General features: G+C 41.2%; 1 protein-coding gene across 2 annotated transcripts in view; it reads left to right on the top strand.

Moving 5' to 3' along the window:
• Window positions 1-20,087, top strand: part of CNTNAP5 (contactin associated protein family member 5) — an 801,668-nt gene that overhangs the window by 670,863 nt on the left and 110,718 nt on the right. For both annotated transcript variants that reach the window (XM_077766729.1, XM_077766728.1), the window contains exon 17: window positions 783-1,001. In XM_077766729.1, coding sequence (XP_077622855.1) covers window positions 783-1,001 — 219 coding nt within the window. The remainder of the gene's footprint in view (window positions 1-782; window positions 1,002-20,087) is intronic.

Below are 20,087 nucleotides of genomic sequence, written 5' to 3'. Positions count from 1 at the left end.
TTTGGTTAGTGCTTACTATAGTGCTTAGCAGTTGTATTCCTGCTTCTTCTCTCTTTTTCTGTCTCTTGCTCAATGGCCATGTCACCATGTCACCACCATCATCACCATCACCACCTCTACCCTCATCACCATCATTATAATAAATATTATTACCCCTGACTGGCTGACCCTGGCATGTGTGATAGGCAGAACTTTACAGAAGGGCAGAAAAAGTCATGGAAGGTGGATGGGGGCTTGTGTTTGATCCCAGGCACCCCTACTTGCTTGCAGTGATGTGTACTTGACAAAAGCATTCAAACTTTCTGAGTCTCCTTTAAAAAAAAGATCGGCATAAATGATTATAACCACACGTATTAATGAAATAACATAGAAGAGAACACTAGATTTTCAAGTGTTCTTCTTCCTGCGGGAATGTAGCTGGCTCACTAATCCAGTATCTACAGATATCCATGAGGGCACAGGTAAAGCCAAAATAGACCCAGAAAGCCCGGAGCCTTGGCACCAATGCATGTTTATCTGATTGGCATTTGCGTCCCGGGGTCCTATCCTATTAGGCTGAATTCTCACAGTGAGTACCAACTGGGCCAAAGAAAGAGCTTGGAGCTTAGGATTCAGTAGTGTTTACTATTAACACTAATTTCAGTGTCGTAGAGATTTCAGCTGGAGGCCTCTTCACCTCATATTGACCTGCAAGCATTTATACTATTCACTCCAGTGTGCCTGTGCCCTCAGTGCACTGACAACTCCCCTCAACTTTCTACCTGTTTCCTTTATGGTTTCAGCTCCTTCGGAGATCACTTTTGCCATTGATGTTGGGAACGGCCCCGTAGAGCTCATAGTTCACTCTCCTTCTCTTCTGAATGACAACCAATGGCATTACGTCTGGGCCGAGAGGAACCTCAAGGAGACCTCACTCCAGGTGGACAGCCTCCCAAGGATGACCAGGGAGACTTCAGAGGAGGGTCATTTCCGATTGCAGCTCAATAGTCAGCTGTTTGTAGGTAAGACACATCTTGAGGCCCCTCTGTGCCCAAACCCTCCAAGATCTCTCCATGACCAAGCCCAAGGAGAATTGCGATTTCATTTCAGACCTAAGGAATGATTAGAATATATCATAAAACACTTGTGATTAAAATTTGATTGTATAAATTCCTTTCGAGCCTCATTAGCCACAGAAATAAGAGATCACGCCACCCCTTAGCAAATTTTGAGGTGATCTCAGACTCTCCGTATCTTTCCTCCTTGTACATTTTATCTTCAGATGTCTGAGGACTCCTATTGGTTTTCATTCTTAGAGTCAAAATCTACTCATAGAAAAATGATTATCAGCTATGTACGCCTTAGTAGATGCTGTCTCTAAGTCAGTGAGTCACCTTTACCCTTTCTTGTGATACCTGACTCCTGATAGTCATTGGTAAGTATGCACTAAAACATGTTACAGCATCTCAAAGGGATGTGTCATCAGTCATGGGGGGGGCGGGGGGGACTCTTGTCTGCCACGGGCTTCTTCATACTCCGTGAAATGACATCATGAAGGTGGCTGCCTTACCCTTGCACAGGACAGCAGGCCTGGTTCCGGGGCTGACATCTCTCCATTGGTCAATCTCTCCCCAGACTCAGAATCAGCCTCTAGACAAGTTGTTCATCTGAACTGATCGCCACTGCTGATAGTGGCGACTTGAACGTCTCAAATGTCACTTAATGAGTCCATTCCTTCCTTCCTTCCTTCATTCCGTAAATAGTCACTGAGCACTGAAAACAGGTCAGGCGCATTGTTAGATGAACGGGCATTGAAAAACAAACTGTGGAATGACATGACTTTTCAAAGACTTGTGTGTGCCTCTGTGTGTGTAAGAAAGAGAGAGACAGAGAGACAGAGACAGAGAGGAAGAGAATTTAGCCACATGAGTCCAGGTAGGAAAGGTCAGCGTCCTTGCTATAATTTAGAAAGGACTTTTTGAAAGTGGTTGAGCAGGGCTTGTAAAGCTGTAAAGTACAAAACATAGCTGTAAATATTAGAGTTATTGTAATATTACCAAAGCTAAGAAGCCGCTTTTATATAAAACTTGAAGTTCAGATGCTTAGAACACCGATATAAGTAAGTCCCAAAATGTGCCACTCAGCCGAGATTTAATTTTCTTTCCTTATTCATTTTTTAACCAACTCTCACACTACATAGCTTTACTACTAGTAATGAAATGCCATCAGCAATCAGTGGGTATTTCTTACCTGTTTCCTTTAAATTGGGTTTTTGGAACTTTTAACTCTGACAAAATCAGTCACTAAAAGCACACCAGCTAAAAGGAAAAAAAAGTAACAAAATATGTCATATTTTCTCTTCTCAAGAGGAATCATATTTCTTTCTTCGTCTGTCATGTTTTACCTATCTAGCAGAAGCTATGATATAAGTGATTAAAAGCATTTTTATGATTATAAGGCATTTACTTAATTAATAACCTACATGAGTGATGTGATTTACTCTTAAAATATTTTTGAAAATTTATGTTGCTGTTTTAATTCTATTTAAACATCACATTTCATTTCTCTGAAGAAGTTTGCTAGTCATCAAGATTTAATGCCTTTTTTGGTGAAATCAATTCAAATAGTTTGTAATTTTCATAAATTACATTCCGTGCCAAAGTTTAATTTATCTTCAGGCAGCATTTATGAATCTTCCTGGAGGAAAGGTGTATATAAAGATGGAATAATATTTTTTATCCTTTCATGCAAATTTCATGTCATTATGAAATTATCATATGATGTGAATATGTGATAAACTTTATGCAAGTCAAAAAGGGAAAAGACACAGCTGTGTTTCGTGGCGGCTTTTTATCTCCAGACATTTCAGTGGAATTGATCACAAATGCAGTTAGTTGTAGAAGCATGTTGATGGGTCTGGAGGACGTATCTTGCTCGAGCTGAAGCCAAGGTCAACTGTGGTGAGAACACCTGCTTCTGTGATGTTTCTCTCCAGTAAGTTCCATCTCAGATGTTACTCTGCTTTATTGAATTTGTCTTAATGTACTTGAAGAAGAAAAAACAAAGTGCTGTTGGAGGTCATTTTAGTCTGTCGGTTTGAATCCTGTTGTTTAGCATAGAGCAATGCGCCCATTTAGAAATGTGTCAGATGGTCAAACATGCTGAAGTCCCAGTATTTCCATTTTGTATAATTCAGTGGTTCAAAAAAAAAAAAAAAAACAGAACCCACCTCCTTAGCTCCAGCAGTCAAAGTGAAGAATTGCGTTCCTTGTCATTCAGAAATTTAGAGACACTAGCTAGTTATATTTGCAAGGCAGAAAAAAGATCTCATTGGTGGGTACTTCTTCATAGGGATAGATTTTCTTCATAGGGATAGATTGAAGGTAGCGGTACTTAAATATTCATTTGCATATGTCTGTCTGCATATCTTTAGCCAGGAAAAGATCTTTCAATCAAAACAGAGTGTCTTTCAGCATACTGATCGCTGGTTGATGTGTGCTGGTGAGTGCTCCTGAGTACCGGAAACAACTTGAATTTTATAGAAGAGGGTGGATGTCCTCACACTGCCCCTGTCATCGGAATGTGACAAGTTAAAGTGCTCATACATGAGTCAATGCATGCTCAATTCCTGGAGTCAGTATTTTTATCCTCAGACTTTTATCTCCACGATAGTTAGGGACATTGGCAACCATGTCATCCCACTGGTCACATTTTTTTTTAACAGAGTAGAAGAAACTTAACACATAGATTCTGAAATGTGTGCTGTAAGCGCGTCATCGTCACATCGTGGAGACTCCTGTAGGTTTTGCCCCTCTGCTTGCTGTTCCCTGTTCCCTACGAATGTGCCAGTCGGTGTTCGGATGAGGCAAGAGGAATCCAAGAGCTAGTGCCCGCTGCTGAAAGTGAAACATGTGGGTGCGTGTCCCAGGTCAATTGCCAATAGGCCGCAGGACCTTGGTAGAAAACGGCTAGCCTCGGGATAGCCATTGCCTTTATCTGCAGAATGGAAACAAAGGGTCTGGTAACTGATCCCTCAGGTTTCGAGGATTTGTGATTTCCATTATTTGTAGTAAGAAAGCAATCATCCTTATCCTCATCCTCCCCGAATCGTACACTGAGTTTTTCCAAATTTGCTACAATTAAAGAATAGACGTTTTGTAAAGATGGGGGCCTCTGAGTCTCATTTTCATGTGAATTTTCTGGCTTCTAATTTTTTTCTTGTTTGTCTTTCATGGACTTTTGTTTCGGAGTTTGGTTTGTTGTTGTTATTGTTTCAGGTCTGTTGTTTACGTATATCAAAGTGAACTGAAGTTGTTCCCAATTTGTAGCTCCTTGGGGAAAATACTAGACTATGAAAGAAAACAAAAAGATTCTTGATACATCATAAAGTTTAAAAAGATCCCTAACCTGTTGTTACCACCTCCATGCTGGTGGGGAATGTTTATTCCTACTTCCGGTGAAACATGGCTGATTTGGCAGGGTCAGTGATGAAGCCAGGCAGGAGAGAGCACGGTAACATTGAGCCCTGGTACCACATAAGTGGCTTCTCTGTGGCAAAATGCAGCCACACACACGGGCTGCCAGTGTTCCTATGAAAAGTCACTTCCTGTCTCCTGGTGAGTGCCTCAGGGGATGGTTTCCTGACGCAGGCCAGTAGAGTTTTCCATTTGAGAGGATATAATGTGTGTCAAAGCACAGGAGAAGGAAGATATCCCCTTCACATTAAAAAGTAACCAAAACATCACCTTTTAGCCTATTCATTATAGAAGCCACTGTGCTTGGAGGGTGCTACTTACCATTACGTCTGCCATTAACAGAAAGTAAAAAAAAAATCACTGTCTTCTCAACATCCTATACATTTCTGGTTATAACATCTAACTTGCCAAACAAGTTTAGTTTTCCAAAGGTAAGGAATACACCAAGTATACTTGAATTGTTTTTCTTAGTAAAACAATACCTGATTTCTGACATTCCCCCTTAATACAAGAAATGCCAGAAATGGTTGTTGGTGAGTTTAAGAAGTGGGTAAGAGACCTCAGAACACGGCCAGGGAGAGTCCCAGAAACACTTTGCTTCATTGCTACATATGAAATACCTAGAGGAACAGCCAGTATCCACAAAACAATGATGGAGAACTTCCCGGTTCCTCATGCATTTTCCTTCTCCGATCCGATACCCTTGCTCCACAAACTCACACTCTTATCACTTGAAAGTGTTTTGAAAGAAATTGGCTCTATTTTTATATTCAGAGGAGTGGATGATTAAATCAACCCCTCCTGCAGAATTTTGTCTCTTCCTTAAGGTGTTCAGAGTTGAATACGTTTAATCTATACCAGTAACCCGTTGTAGTGTTTTTTGCCCCCCTCCACACCAAGGGTCCAGAAACTTATTTGAAATGTTTACCTTCAACCTCTTCTGCTTTAACTGAAGCTTATTTCATCATATGCTGGTCTGCATTGGATTGATAATGGAGCAATTAAAGGACATGTTAAGTTTTCTTATTTGGTTTGTTTGATTGATGCATTGATTGCCTTTGTTAAAATGTTATCACAAGTCCTATTGTCTTTTTTAAAGGAAGTACATTATGGCCGGTGGGGTCATTTTCTCATGCAACCCAGGGAGAGAAGCCCTGAGATTAAGACCACACAAAACCCAATGTTAGGACCAGTTTTCCTGATTCCTCAGGCGCTGCCAGTCATCAAACTTTATGACTCGGTAAAGAAAAAATTAAGGCAGTGTCATTTACGTAGCACTGGGGTGATAATCATAAAAAGAAAGTAAATCCAGATCTTTCTGGAAAATAAAACCAATACTCGCTGATATTCAAGGGCCTGATCTGAGGGACGGAGGGAGGTGAGAAGTTGGTTGTGCCTTTTCCTAAGCCAAGATGCCATTGAGCTAGCAACCAGAGAAAGTCCAGGTCAGTAAAAAAAGAAGACCCAACAAGGCCTGTGGAAGCGGGGACCCTACCTGCCACCTAGCCTGGTGATCTTGTTTGGGTTTCTATAAAGCTTCGGTGACAATGGAGGATTCAGAGAAGGAGGCCAGAATGCTTCTGAGCAGAGTGATGGAGGGGAAGAAATGTAATCATGATCCTCTGCAAAGTGTTATTGGCAGATTTATGCTCCGTTCTCATGTGGTCACCAAGTTCCTTCTAATCCAGGAAGGACGGGAGTTGGCTTCAAAGCCACGTGTGTAGGGAAGGCAGTTTTGTAGAAGAGATGAGAAGTGCCACGTTTCCATTCAGCTTCTTCCTCCATCAGCCACATGTCCAGCTGCATGGTTAGGGTGATCGCAGGACATATTTCTGGTGCAGAGAGAGGCTTAGGAACCCATGGTAGACACAGGGACAAGCTGCCAAGGTCCCTTTTCAAGAAGGACTTGCCCTGCCACAGGAAGGTGGCTGGCAGGCAGTCTTCACATGCCTACCCCTTCAGTCACTGCCTTGACTGCAAAGAAGCACCAGGGCAGAGTCACATCCTTGGCAAGGGGGCCCACGTGCAACGACCATTTGAGTCCAGGGTATAAAGGTTTGGCCATTTGGGCCAAGGAGGTACATCTCTGTAGGGCTTTTCTAGATCTAGTGTTCTCTGTGGGCCGTTCTAGTCCATTGTCAGGCCTGCACTGCCACTCACACCTCCTGGGCCCACCCCTGCTTCCTTCCCCTCCGTCCACAGGTGTGGTTCCCAAGGGCATCTCTCACATACCTCTCCCCCTTTAACTCCACCCACTGCCTGCTTGCTGGAGAGCCCAACCTGAACCAGAATGGTATAGATTTCTTGCACACGACACACACACACACACACACACACACACACACTTTTTTTTAATCATAGTAATCTTTTTAAGCAAAATGTATTCCTCCTTTCTCCCCAAGATTAGCCATAATATAATGCCCTGTCCCACTTTCTTCTCTGAAACACTCTTTAAAGCTGATGGATTCCTTAGAGTCAAGTATGCATTGTTTTCATTCATACCTTTTTAAAAATGTTTTATTTATTTATTTTTTTTTTGAGAGAGACAGAGACAGAAAGCCAGTGGGGAAAGGGCAGAGAGAGAGGGAGAACAGAATCCGAAGCAGGCTCCAGGCTCTGAGCTCTCAACCCAGAGCCTGACTCGGGGCTTGAACTCACGAACTGTGAGATCATGACCTGAGCCAAAGTTGGGAGCTTAACTGACTGAGCCAGCCAGGCGCCCCCTAATTCATACGTCATTGATGGTCCTGTCCTTCAGAGTAAGATGGGCACCTGTACCCTGATCTACCTGGCAGACTCTTCTTCACTAATGACATGGCTTTTTGCCGATTCGGATGAACTTTCTTCTCACAGGGGAGTGTATTTCCAGCTCCACCCTCTGCCTGTCACATGCCCAGGTTACAATGATCTGGTTATTGCCTCTCTCCCCTCTAGGGGCTCCCTTGTGGGCAGAGTATCTAATGTACCTTTACACCCTTGTACCTGGTGAAGGTTCTCTGATATATTTTGAGTTCAGTGAATAACCAATGAATGGAAGAGATGGAATGCACAGTTTCAAACGCTGGTCCTGCCACCACTAGCTTTATTGTAAGTCAGTTACCTTTACAGAGCCTCAGTAATTTCATCTGCCTACTGGGCTTAATAATCAATATTCCACAAATCAGTTAAAAGATTAAAATTTTCTCCTACTTGGAATTCTCTATCAAGGTTTATTAATTGGGAGTTGCAAGAAAAATCATCTTAAATGGGAAATTACTTGTGGCCCCGCCACAGCAGGATAATGAGGCACTGCTTTGCCTGGAAATTTATGAGGTTTGACATTTAAAGGACACATTCAATTAGTGTAAAAGCTCCCAGGGGAGGGATCTTGCCCCACACTGGGTTTTATCCCTTCTTTGTACAAATCAGCAAAAGTGTACCCACACGGTAGTGTATCTGATGTGTGAACGTCTCAAAAGCTGGGGTAAGATCTTTGTAAAAGGGAAAGTTACAACTGCTGTTGTCTTAGCAACTAGCTTTTCAAAGGTAAAGGAATTTTCAAAACCGGGCTTTCAGATTGTTACATGGTATACACACGCTTGCTCTGAGGTGTTTTCACTGGATTCGCATTGGGGTTACTATTGTTTTCCCTGTGCTCTGGTGGGTGAAGATGGGCTCATTTATCACATCAGAAAACGTGCCCAGACAAGTCTCTCTATTTGTGATTCAAAGGATCTGTAAGTTTCATGAAACAGACTGAAAGCCGACCCCATCCGACACCCATTTGTGGAGACATCTGAGCAGTCATGACCTTCAGCAACTGTCCTTCTCTTAGTCCCTGTTGCCAGTGAGGCAGCAGCAAAAAGCCAAACCAGTTCTTTTCTTTTTTTCAATTGAAGTAGTTTTCAGTTTTTGTTTTAATTGAAGTAACGTTTTAAGCCAATTGAAGTAACATTTTGCTCTTTCAAGTTTCAGCCTTATCCTCTCTTCTTTCCTTGTCCCAAACACCTAAGGATCAATACATTCTTTCTAGCAGGCTATGCACTGTTTTTTTCTGGATTGGGGAGAAAATGTTTACTGCAAGGTATCTGATCCCCCTTTCCATTTGCCACTGTGTCCTTCCTCTTTTCTCTCACTATTTCCTTTTGGTCAAATTAATTTAAAAAATATTTTTTGAATGTATATTCTGCTATTAGCCCTGGGCTAGACAACTGGAGCTTGAAAACGGATAAGATCCGTTTGCTATTAAAGAAGTACAGGCTGTGAATGGGGAGCAGAGGCTTTAAGCCAGGTCCCTTAGGATACAGTATGGGGTTTCATACCCAAGGGGAGGTGACAGAGCTCAGGGCGCGCGGCTCTCAAGTCTAATCAGGAAACAGCTTCCAGACTTTATCCCTCATACACTGTGTGCAATGATTCCTTGTCCCCCCACCCCCACCCCTGCTTATGCTGGGGGAATAAAGTTAGCATGAGACTTAGTACAGTCTCTAAGGAAATCAGTGCTTAGAAGGCATCCTGCGATGTGTGTGCACTGCTTAGTGTCCAGGGACATATCTCTCAGCTTGGCCGGTCACTCACTTATTCAGGTCTCCAGGAGTACAACTGAAGCCCAAATGTCCAAAAACCCCAAAGAAACCAGGGCTTTCCTGCCCTGTGGTTTATTTGGACACCCATGAGTGGTCACTTCCTGTGGAAGCTTCAGGACAGCACATTCCCTGCTCCCATATGCATTGCACCAGAGCCCTGCTTTAAGCTCTGATGCATCTTAAAGTAGTGAGATGGCGGTCTTTTCAACAATGGGGTCAAGTGCCATTGTGCTTTCCATTCCCCTTGCCATCTCCCAAAACGGTTGTTCTCAGAGACTCCTCCCTCCCTGCCTTTCACCTTCATATCCCTCCCTGGGAAATTAAGTTATCAAATAGGTGGGTGTTGATGCTATTGTCAGGGTGAAGTTATTGTCCTGAAGGCAGATTTGGCTGTGGGCCCACTGGGTGCTCACCTACACAATCCTGAGGAAGAAAAAGCTTTTGCCCTAGACGAGTGCCTTTCTAAAAGCTATAGTGCAGGTCAGTGGACTGATTATATTTATGCGAGTTTCCATTTCTTTTCCCAATAGTGCCAACATTCTGGGGTCCCTGACATCCACAGCTCTTCCATTCCTCCAGAGCATCCTGCATAATGTTTTTGCTCGAGTTCCATCATTTCTTCTCCAGGTCTATTCACTTTCTTTTTCTCTGTTCCCTTCTTTTCAGCAAAGCTATCTTCCTTCCTTCTTTTTGTTCCTGAAGGCCATTTAATCTCTCTGGATACCTGCATCCCAAGATGCTTCATGTTTACAAAGACTACACACTCCCCATATTATTATTATTATATTATTATTATTATTATTATTACATGTCCCAATTATTATACACTGTGAAATGAAGACTTGTCCATCACAGTTTTGTAACTTCTCATAATAAGTAACAACATTTTAACTGATGTTTGTAATATGTGTCAAAATATAATCTTCAAGGGCGACCTGAGTGACTCAGTCAGTTAAGCATCTGACTCTTGATTTCAGCTCAGGTCATGATCTCAGGAACCTTAGGATTCTCTCTCTTCTGCTCTCTCTGCCCCTCTTTCACTTATGTTCTCTCTCTCTCTCTCAAAATAAATAATCATTATATTATTTACTCATAATATAAAATCATGAGTCTTGCAAATAGAAAATGAACTTGTGTCAGATATTTTATTTTATTTAACTCATTTGTTAGTGAAGAAGCCAGTAAGATGTGAGGGCCAGTTCACAGAGCATCTGAAAATCTAGGATATGTATAGGCAATTCAACAACAACAAAAAAGTTAGGATCAAGTTTCGGTGTTATATATATAAGTGTTCTTCAAATCAAACCCTCCCTGGTGTTATCTGTTCTACTGGAAAGAAAGTATTTGTATCTCTACTAGATCAATGTCACCCATGTTTTTTGCTTTACTTCCAAGATTCAGCTAAGTTTTTTTGTTTTGTTTTGTTTTGTTTTGTTTTTTTTACTGGCAGTAGAACACACACATTTGATGGTGTGTCCCTCGTCACACTGAAGCCATCACCTCCCCAAAGAAAGCTTGGGATAAGGAAAAGACCCAATGTGACCACTGCACAAATGCATCAAAATGTCATGACAGTGTTAATTGATTGAACTGTGAGAACTGGTTGACCCTGACCTGCCATTGCTACTCTCCTATTTAGTGAATTGCAGGCTTTTAAAAAATATTATAGGGTCCCCTGTTGTCACCCATAGAATCACTCTGGGTCTGGTGAAATGTTGGGGAAAATTCTTACAGTTTATAATTATAGAGCCTTATTTCTTTAAATGAGTCTGTGCTTTACCTCCTGAGATGATATCTGTTCTCAGCAGGGCATGCTGACGAAAACTAGCCAGTGACCACCAGGGGCCCTCGCCTATAGGAAACCCAGACATTGATGCTAATAGGCCAAGGATGTGTCCAGGCAGCCAGCTGAGAAGAATGTAGGTGCCCCAGCTGACTCTAGAAAAGACTTGGAGCTCAGATGGTATTTTTTCATCCACTCACCCTTGTAAGAAGGACAGTAATCCCTCCCCATTCACGAGAGCCTTTTGTAACTTGTCTTTAAAGCTGCTTTTGATAGTGATTTTTAGTCTTCAAAAACTGTGGCAGAAGGGAGCATGGTGAGGCATGGCTTGGCACTCATCTTGCCAAAATGGGAGATGACCGTGTTTGTCAGAATGGCTTCTGTGGCTGCTCTAGACCCGCAGTTAGGATGATGAGAATGTTCCTGCCCATCATCTTGATATATTTTCAGGGCTTCCTCCAGATGATAATGCGAAATAGCAATCAGCCACCTTGAACTGCAGTGGGATTCATTCCCTGTGGCTCCACATTAGCCAAAAACACAGAAGTGCCATTCAAGTGCTTGCTTGTTTCCTTCCCCCTCCTCCTGGGGATAAATGATAACCAAATGAGGATTTCCACAGAATGCACTCTGCCTGGGCAAAATGTTGTGCCCTACCACCATCATGCTAAAAAGAGAGCAAATGTTTGCTTTCAGCTAGTAGTCTTGAAGAAAAACAACAACAACAACAAAAAAGCAAGCCTCTTTACACAAAACCCAAGTCGCAAGATAAATACTTCCTACACACCTTGACCCACACCCCAGACAAAAGCATGCTGATGCTGAGACAGGTATTTCTTACTGCCCAAATACCACGTGGATTAATAAATGGCTTTCAGCAATGTACACAATTCTGTGGCAAGGAGTTGCATTTGAAACTTGATATAAGATTACTTTCAAAATGACTTTTAGAAAAAGAAGACCAACAACATTATACACAATATACATAATAAATGAAAAGATTTATTTTAAATTATACAATCAATATGCAAATACATGTTCACTGAGAATTAGTCAATAATACCTCCAAGTATTCTCATTAGAGGCAAGCGCTATTAGCGGAGTATGAGATTTTCTAGACAGTGTTCAAGGTTCTTACATACATTTAAGTGCCCTTAGGAAACACTGTACAACATTATTATTTATGGGTATATTTACATAAACGATAGATTTATAGGTATTATACCACAGCCTTCTCACTGTTTTTTGTTTGTTTGTTTTTGTTTTTTTACTTCAAATATGCCTCAGAGACCATAGCATGTAAATATAAATAGCATATTAAACTGCTATCTAGTGTTTTACCTAATATTTTCAGTTTCTGCTTGTTTTGTTGCTATGTTTGTTTTATGTCCTTGATGCATCTGGAATTTTTTTAAGGTTTTGAGGTAGGATTGTAATTTTACTTATTTTCCAAAATATTTTCCCATCTGTCTATTTCATGGTTCCTCTTCTTCCTAGTTACTTAGAATTCCAATGTATATTATAATGTAAACTCCATCTCTCTATATAAAAGACTCTGTTTCTGGATTTCTTGGAAATTTCTGGTTTCTTGGGGTGCCTGGTTGGTTCAGTCATTAAAGCATTCGACTCTTGATTTTGGGGTTGAGAGTTTCAGCCCCACATTGGCTATCAAGCTTACTAAAACCGAACATAAAATCAAAAGTAAAAGTATACCCCAGAAATGTCTGGTTTCTGTTTTATTTACATAAGTTTTTTTCCCCTAAGTACTGTACCAACATCACACTTACAGGGCATATTTTGATACTAATAGGACAGGTTTCTCTCTACACGCACACACATACACCCCAGTTCTCTTCTGAATCCTGTATGTTAGATTTAGCTCTTCATGTTCTATGAAAATAATTTTGGAGGGCTATTTATTAGATTTAATTGTGTTGGAGAAACTAGCTATACATTACTGACTCATACAGAAGCCTGTTTTATTTCTTCAGGTATCTTTAGGAGCGAAGGTAAAATTGTATTATTTCCTTTCTGTAGATACATCTTGTTAATCTCAAGGTGTTTTGCTGCTTTTGTTGTTAAATAGGATCTTTTCCTAACTATTCTCTCTTCCAGTTGGTTATCACTGCTATATAAAACCATGCTTGATTTTGTATTTTGATATTTATATCCATCCACATTCTTATGCCTTTATTTTAATTGTAATAATTTGTCATTATTGTTTTGAAGGGAGTTTCTAGGTAGACAATTATACTATTTGTGCACATAATGCAGTATTTGTAATGACTATGTATGAAGNCTAGCAGTGCTATTGCTGGGTCATAGGGGAGTTCTATTGTTAACTTTTTGAGGAACCTCCATACTATTTTCCAGAGGGGCTGCACCGTTTACATTCCCACTAGCAGTATAGGAGGGTGCCTGTTTCTCCACATCCTCGCCAGCATCTAGAGTCCTCTGATTTGCTCATTTTAGCCACTCTGACCAGTATGAGGTGGTATCTCAGTGTGGTTTTGATTTGTATTTCCCTGATGATGAGGGACGTTGAGCATTGTTTGTGTGTCTGTTGGCCATCTGGATGTGTTGGGACATTTCCTTAAAAAGGTAGAATAAGGCCAATGATAACATTTTCATGGCTTCTGATACACATTGATGAATTATTCTTGAAACGTTTTTCACAATATTCATTTCTACCAAACAAGTAGGAAATACTTTCAATCTGTTGTTATGTGATTCTAAGTTAACAATCTTCCCAACTTTTTGAGGAGAATTAGTATTTTACTTGAGGTCCCACAATTTGTACTGAGTACTAAATCAGAAGATGTCTGTGCAGCACAGTGCATAGAAGGTGCTGTATAAGAAGTAAGCTTTTAGTTCAAATTGACTATTGCATCATTATTTAACCTTTTAAACAACCAGTTAGTGCAACTCTATTACATAGAGTGTCTTGATTGATTTAGGAGCAAGAAATCACTATATCTGGCCAAACTTCACCAGACTTATGCCTTGTTCTTAAGAAAATCACATTTTGGAGTTAAAGTTTCTACTAGGATTGCCTTCTGGTACCAAGTCTCTGTCAGTAGGGGGAGGGGGGACAGGATAAAAGCAGAAGACAAATGATGGTTAGAGAATTTGCTTTTATTCATTATGGGTGTGCTAAATCTGCTGCCACTTTAGAATTTGGAATATAGGTGGTAAATGTACCTGTACTTGAGTGGGCTATTTTTTTTAACACTTGTTCATTTTTGAGAGACAGAGATACAGAGCATGGATGGGAGAGGGGCAGAGACAGAGAGACACAGAATCCGAAGCATGATCCAGGCTCTGAGCTGTCAGCACAGAGCCCAACACGGGCCTCAAACCCACAGACCATGAGATCATGACCTGAGCCAAAGTCGGATGCTTAACCACCTGAGCCACCCAGGTGCACCAATTGAGTGGACTATTATAATTCATATAAAAAAAACAGTTACTTCAAGTTCCAGGTGGAAAAAGTAAAAGAGAAAGAAAGAAAGAAGAAGGAAGGAAGGAAGGAAGGAAGGAAGGAAGGAAACAAGAAAGAAAGGTAGAAAAACAGAAAGAGGGGGCACCTGGGTGGCTCAGTTAGTTAAGTGTCTGACTTTGGCTCAGTTCATGATCTCACAGTCCGTGGTTTCAAGCCCCACGTCTGGCTCTGTGCTGACAGCTAGCTCAGAGCCTGGAGCCTGCTTCAGATCCTGTGTCTCCCTCTCTCTCTGCACCCCCCCTCCACTCACTCTCTGTCTCTGTCTCTCAAAATATAATAAACACATAAAAATTTTTTGAAAAACAGAAAGAGGTATTATTTTTGTGAATGATGAGCCCAACGAGGCACATACAGTGTTTTACCAGAAGATGGGTCCTCAACGAAGGAGTTTTGCTTGAGCCTGTGGAACCAAAGTTGGATGCTTAACCAACTGAGCCACCCAAGTGCCCTTCAATAAGTTAAGTTTAGTTTCTAGCAGACAGGTATGTTTGAAATGTAATTTTTATTTTAAATTAGAAGCACTGTTCTGATTTTCGGTCCGCTTGCAGATGAACTACAAGCCTCGAAATCATTACTTTCAGTGCTTTAAGGATGATGGTACAGTTTTGTTGTTGTTGTTGTTGTTTGTTGCTCTTGTTGTTGTTGTTGCAACATTTTAGTGGACTGTAGACAAGATTCAGGTGAGGAAAGAGAAAAGTATCTTAGAGCAGCAGTTGAAAAATGAAATACCTGCAAGGGCAGGGAAGGTCATATGAATAAGTGAGGTTGTCCTGGAGGAGAATATGGCCAAGTGTGCATTGGATTCCCTGTCTTAAAGGAATTGACCACAGTGCAGCTACAGGCCAGGTGCACTAAAGTCAGAGAAAGGAATGTGGTCAGGGCAAAGCGGGAGAGGTAAGTGAAGGCTAGATCTTTCATACTATCCCATCTGTGCTAAGGAATTTGAACTTGATCCTGAGGACAATCAGTAGTCTCTGAAGAGTATTAAATAGGAATGACCAAGTCAAATTTTCAAATTTGGTTGATCTTTCTGATTCCAAAGTAGTGAATGAATGAAGAGTCAAGACTGAAGGTACAAAGATCAGTTGGAAGGTTGTTGAAGGGAGTCAAGTTGGAATGAGGAGAATTGTGCTAGGACCATGGCTATAGGTGTATAAAGAAGCAGATGGCACTTTATGTTAACTCTACTGGAATTTAAAAAAAGAGAAAGTAGATGGATGCAGAGATAATTGGGAGAGCAAATCCACAGGGCTAGGTTGGGAGGGGAGGTGGAAGAACTGCTGTGAAGAAGGGGGAGGGAAGATTGTGGCTACATTTCTGAATTGTATTCAAGTTTCACAGAAGAGTCACACCTGCACCAACACTCTACAGGTGGTGGGCAACATCAGGAAATGGAGAGAACCAACAACTGGGGCGAGGGGGTGCGGTGAGCATATGGGTAAGGAGCAATATTCTAGGATTATTCTATTCTCAGTCTACCTATTCCTCTCCATGAAGAGAAAAAAGAAGCCCAACCTCTAGTTTTTTATTGTTTGTGAAGAATGAAAAGCAGTCAGGTGAACACTGAAAGTTAGTTCATCTTGCAATTTAGTTCATAGTCCATTGTGTCATTTGTTTTGTCCGCGTCTGAAAGTGAAATGATCGTCTTGTTTTAGGTTATTCGCTCCATACCCTGTATGTCTCAAACCTCAAGGAGTGCATTTCCGCCAAAGAAACCACCCCAGCCACGCTCATCTCCAATTATAAACTTGTTGACTGAGTCACATGCAAGAAAATGTGCAATAGATCTTGCATTCTGCACCTCTGCTGAAGAAAAATGTCCCTAACAAGATATATGAAAAGTTATTCAAATCTACCACAGAGAGGAACTACAGAGTGGGGGGGGGGGGAATACAAATGCAAAACATTTGACTACATAAATCCTCCCCTCTTTATTCTGTACAATCTCTGGGAAAGAAATAATGAACCTTCCTTTATGATCTGCTTATATTTATAATTGATTTATCTTGCGGTTGAAAGATGTACTCAATAAAATTGAGACAGACAGGAGAAAGCAATTTGGGTTTGACCTCCTGGCCTTTTTGGGTATCACTTATCAGAACTGAAAATACAGTAGAGTTTCACCATTATTTCAGAATAAAAGACTCAATTAATCTTTGGGGAACATTATGTCTGTCTGTGGATGCAGCTGGCTACTGCTATACACATATTTACGTGTCTATAGATGTGGTATGATTCAGGGAAGGGACAATACCCCCCTTAACCCCACTGTACATTCCCATCTTCCCCATTTCCAATTATTTCCTTGTCCAGCCTTCCAGGCTGATGGATGCCAGGAATTTTTAGGTTACCTGACTTATTTCCTCAACTAACCCTTTGTTTCTTGCTTTAGCATCTCTATTCCTCATCTGAGATGACACGCTTGGAATTCTCATCTGCATCCACCCTGGTGGGAATATATTTTTACCTGGTCATCTGCCAGACCAAGATTTAATAGGATTGTAGGCCTAGAAATGAATGAGGCTCAGAGAGGAGAATTGATGGATACAGAGAATAAACGAAAAGTTGGTCCTGCCTTATTGTTTTTCTCTCTGTTAGCACACTTTGTAGACTTTGAAGACCTGAGTGTATCCTCCCTTTATCCATGTGTGTGGACTTGAGCCCACAGTGTTGAATGTGGAATAGAACTTGTGTCTTTAAAGGCAGTCTGGATCTCCCATGATTCCAAGCAACAAATAAATATATCCTGATGGGGGCAGGGGGACGCCTGGGTGGCTCAGTCAGTTGAGCATTCGACTTCGGCCCAGGTCATGATCTCGCAGTTCATGAGTTCCAGCCCCGCATCAGGCTGTGCCGACATCTCATCTCAGAGCCTGAAGCCTGCTTCTGATCCTGTGTCTCCCTCTCTCTCTGCCCACCCCACTTCCCCTGCTCATGTTCTGTTGCTTTTTCTCTTTCAAGAATAAATAAACATTTAAAAATTAAAAATAAACATCTCCTGATGGGATTTAGCTTAAGTTCTTGGCTTGTTGTCTCTGTGTTCATATTTTTCCGATAACTGGAGGTTTACGGTAGTAGAGTCCTGGATTTCCAATGGTAACAAAATCCTCTGTCACTTGGAATCGACTCCATTCTTGAATAATTTGCAAAGAGCACTGTGAATCTCCCTGATCACTTCAGGATGTATCCATGGCAGAAAGTTGGGTTTTAATCCTGGTCTCTATTCCAGAAGGAGAAATCTCTCTTCCGAATAATAATTTGGGGGAAAGGCTAGGATATTGCTCGCTCGCTCTCTCGCTCTCTCTTTATATAGACACATACATATAAATGACTTACTTGTTCTAGACATGAAAGGGCTCAGGAGAAGGCATAGAAAAGAGTAATGATTGAGCACATACTGTGTTCCATGATCCTAACTAAGCTTTATGTAAACATACTAAACAGACATATTCTTATTTTACTGATCAAGAAGGTAAGATGAGGTCATCCAGGAGTCAACATGGCTAATCAGCTAGTGACTTGGAGTTTGACTCCATGTCTGTGTCCCAAAGTCCATCCCCCTTCCTGTGCTTGCATTTCATTTCAGGAACCATGCAAACTTGTCCCCATGTACTTACTTCATGCTCCTGACAGCTTGCTTCTAACTGTGTTGGAAGGGACGATCCCCCTTGTGCATTCTGCTTCAGACAAAAGTCTGCTGGAGACTATGTCAAGACACATTTTATTTCATTTATAGGGAATGTGATGATCTAAAGTTTCTGTCTTAAACATGTAAGGTACAGGATTGCATATGAAGTCTAATATTTCCTTCCTCCCTCCCTCCCTCCCTCCCTCTTTCTTTCTTTCTTTCTCTCTCTCTCTCTCTTCCTTCCTGGCTTCCTTCTTTCCTTCCTTTTTTTTTTGGAGTTGGGGGTGAGGAGTTTCCCATCTCTCCGTTGCATGGAGAGACATGCAATGCATTTTGTACATGGTATTTGAATTCCTAACTCTCACTGGAAACTATCGTGGAAAAGTCCAACACAGCAGGACAACAGAACAGTGCTTCACCATTACGAGTGTCGATAAGAAACTTAAATATCACATGGTGTGACATTTTACTTTTTTCCCCCTTTTATTTTTCTCTGCTTAGGGGGAACATCATCAAGACAGAAAGGCTTCCTAGGATGCATACGCTCATTACGCTTGAATGGGCAGAAGTTGGACCTAGAGGAGAGGGCGAAGGTCACATCTGGAGTCCGGCCAGGATGCCCAGGCCATTGCAGCACTTACGGTAGCATCTGCCACAATGGGGGCAAGTGTGTGGAGAAGTACATTGGATACTCATGCGATTGCACCAACTCCCCATACGAAGGGCCCTTTTGCAAAAAAGGTACGATAGACACCCCTGGTTTTCCCGTGTTGTATTATAGTGCCTACAAGCCATGGCCAAGTCATGCCTTCAGACAGCCCCCAAGCGATCATTTATCTTCTTCAGTTTCACTCAGTTTAGAGACTCCATGTAGCTCCTCAATGCAATTATATATACCCGTTTTCACTGTGTTGACATTGGCAGCACAGTTGGGCTGGATGATGAAGAGCCACGTGTCTCCTTGGCTCAGGGACCAGCTGAGCCCTGGGAGAGGTGGCCTTTCATTTCTGTTGTATCAGCCAGATCGTGTGGGGTGCACTGATGCTTCCAGTTCTAGTTCCTTAGCCTACACACATAATCATAGAATTGTAGAATCTACCCCTGGAAGAAGTCATTTTAAAGAATTTTTATAAATTATTTTTACAAATAATAAGTTAGTAGACACAATAGCATACATCTAGTAAAATCTCCCTATTCTGCAAATGATGGGAGTAGGGTCTGAAGCTTTGAAAGCCTTGCCTGGAGATTCACATTTAGTTCATCAAGGGGCTGGGAATGAAACACAGGGATCAAAATCCTTGCCCCAGCGTCTTTCTACATCTTCTAATCTTATTAATGCATTGAAATGACAAAACTAAACATGATGGATGTACACCTTAAACAAGAAGCAATGATCATGGTGTAAATTCTCTAGAAAAATTCAAGATAACTCTACAAAACTACAAAATGACATTATTCAGCATAAACACTTGGTGGTTCTCAAACACAAGGCCAAAAGATTAGGTCTCTTATCAACCTTTGCAAGATCTTCAAGTTTATTTTATGGATGGAAAAAAAAGTTTGTTGAACACATAATGTAAACAGTATTCCAAGAGCAGCATTTAAACTATTAAAATAAAATGTTTCAATTACTTTGAAACACCATTTACATATAAACAATGGTGGCAATTATACACAATTCTTGTCAATTCATTAAAACTCATTTCCCAAACACCTCTACCAAACAATGCTTTATTTAGTCCAATTTACTGTTGGAACTTAAAAACAATGGAGGAGAGAGAAGTACCCAGTGTTCTCTTTGAAGGACTCTGTAATTTAAGCTCTTCATCATTTACACTGGCCTTCTCCCCAGTTAGATCAAATTACTTGCTTTATGATTGTTGAGAACCATTGTATTCGTCAGGGGAAAAAAAATAATGGTACAAACTTCAGGGCCAACAGTGTGTTGGGTGCTTCCTTCATGGAGCTTGACACAAAGTGGTCACAGCCCAGTAGGTGTTTAATGTGAACTAAGAAATGCAAAGATACAACTGGGTTTTCACCCTAAGGGAGGTCTCTGATTAACTGCCCCTAAAAAAAATCCTTAAATGCCACCCTTAGTCTAGTCCCACAAGCCAGAAGAAGCAAATACAGAATAAAAACCACAAGGCCACTT

The sequence above is a fragment of the Crocuta crocuta genome, unplaced genomic scaffold (assembly GCF_008692635.1).
Source record: "Crocuta crocuta isolate KB4526 unplaced genomic scaffold, BGI_CrCroc_1.0 scaffold5, whole genome shotgun sequence".
Classification (NCBI taxonomy): Eukaryota; Metazoa; Chordata; class Mammalia; order Carnivora; family Hyaenidae; genus Crocuta; species Crocuta crocuta.
The sequence above is the reverse complement of the archived record's forward strand: the minus strand, read 5'-3'. Positions and strand labels throughout refer to the sequence as shown.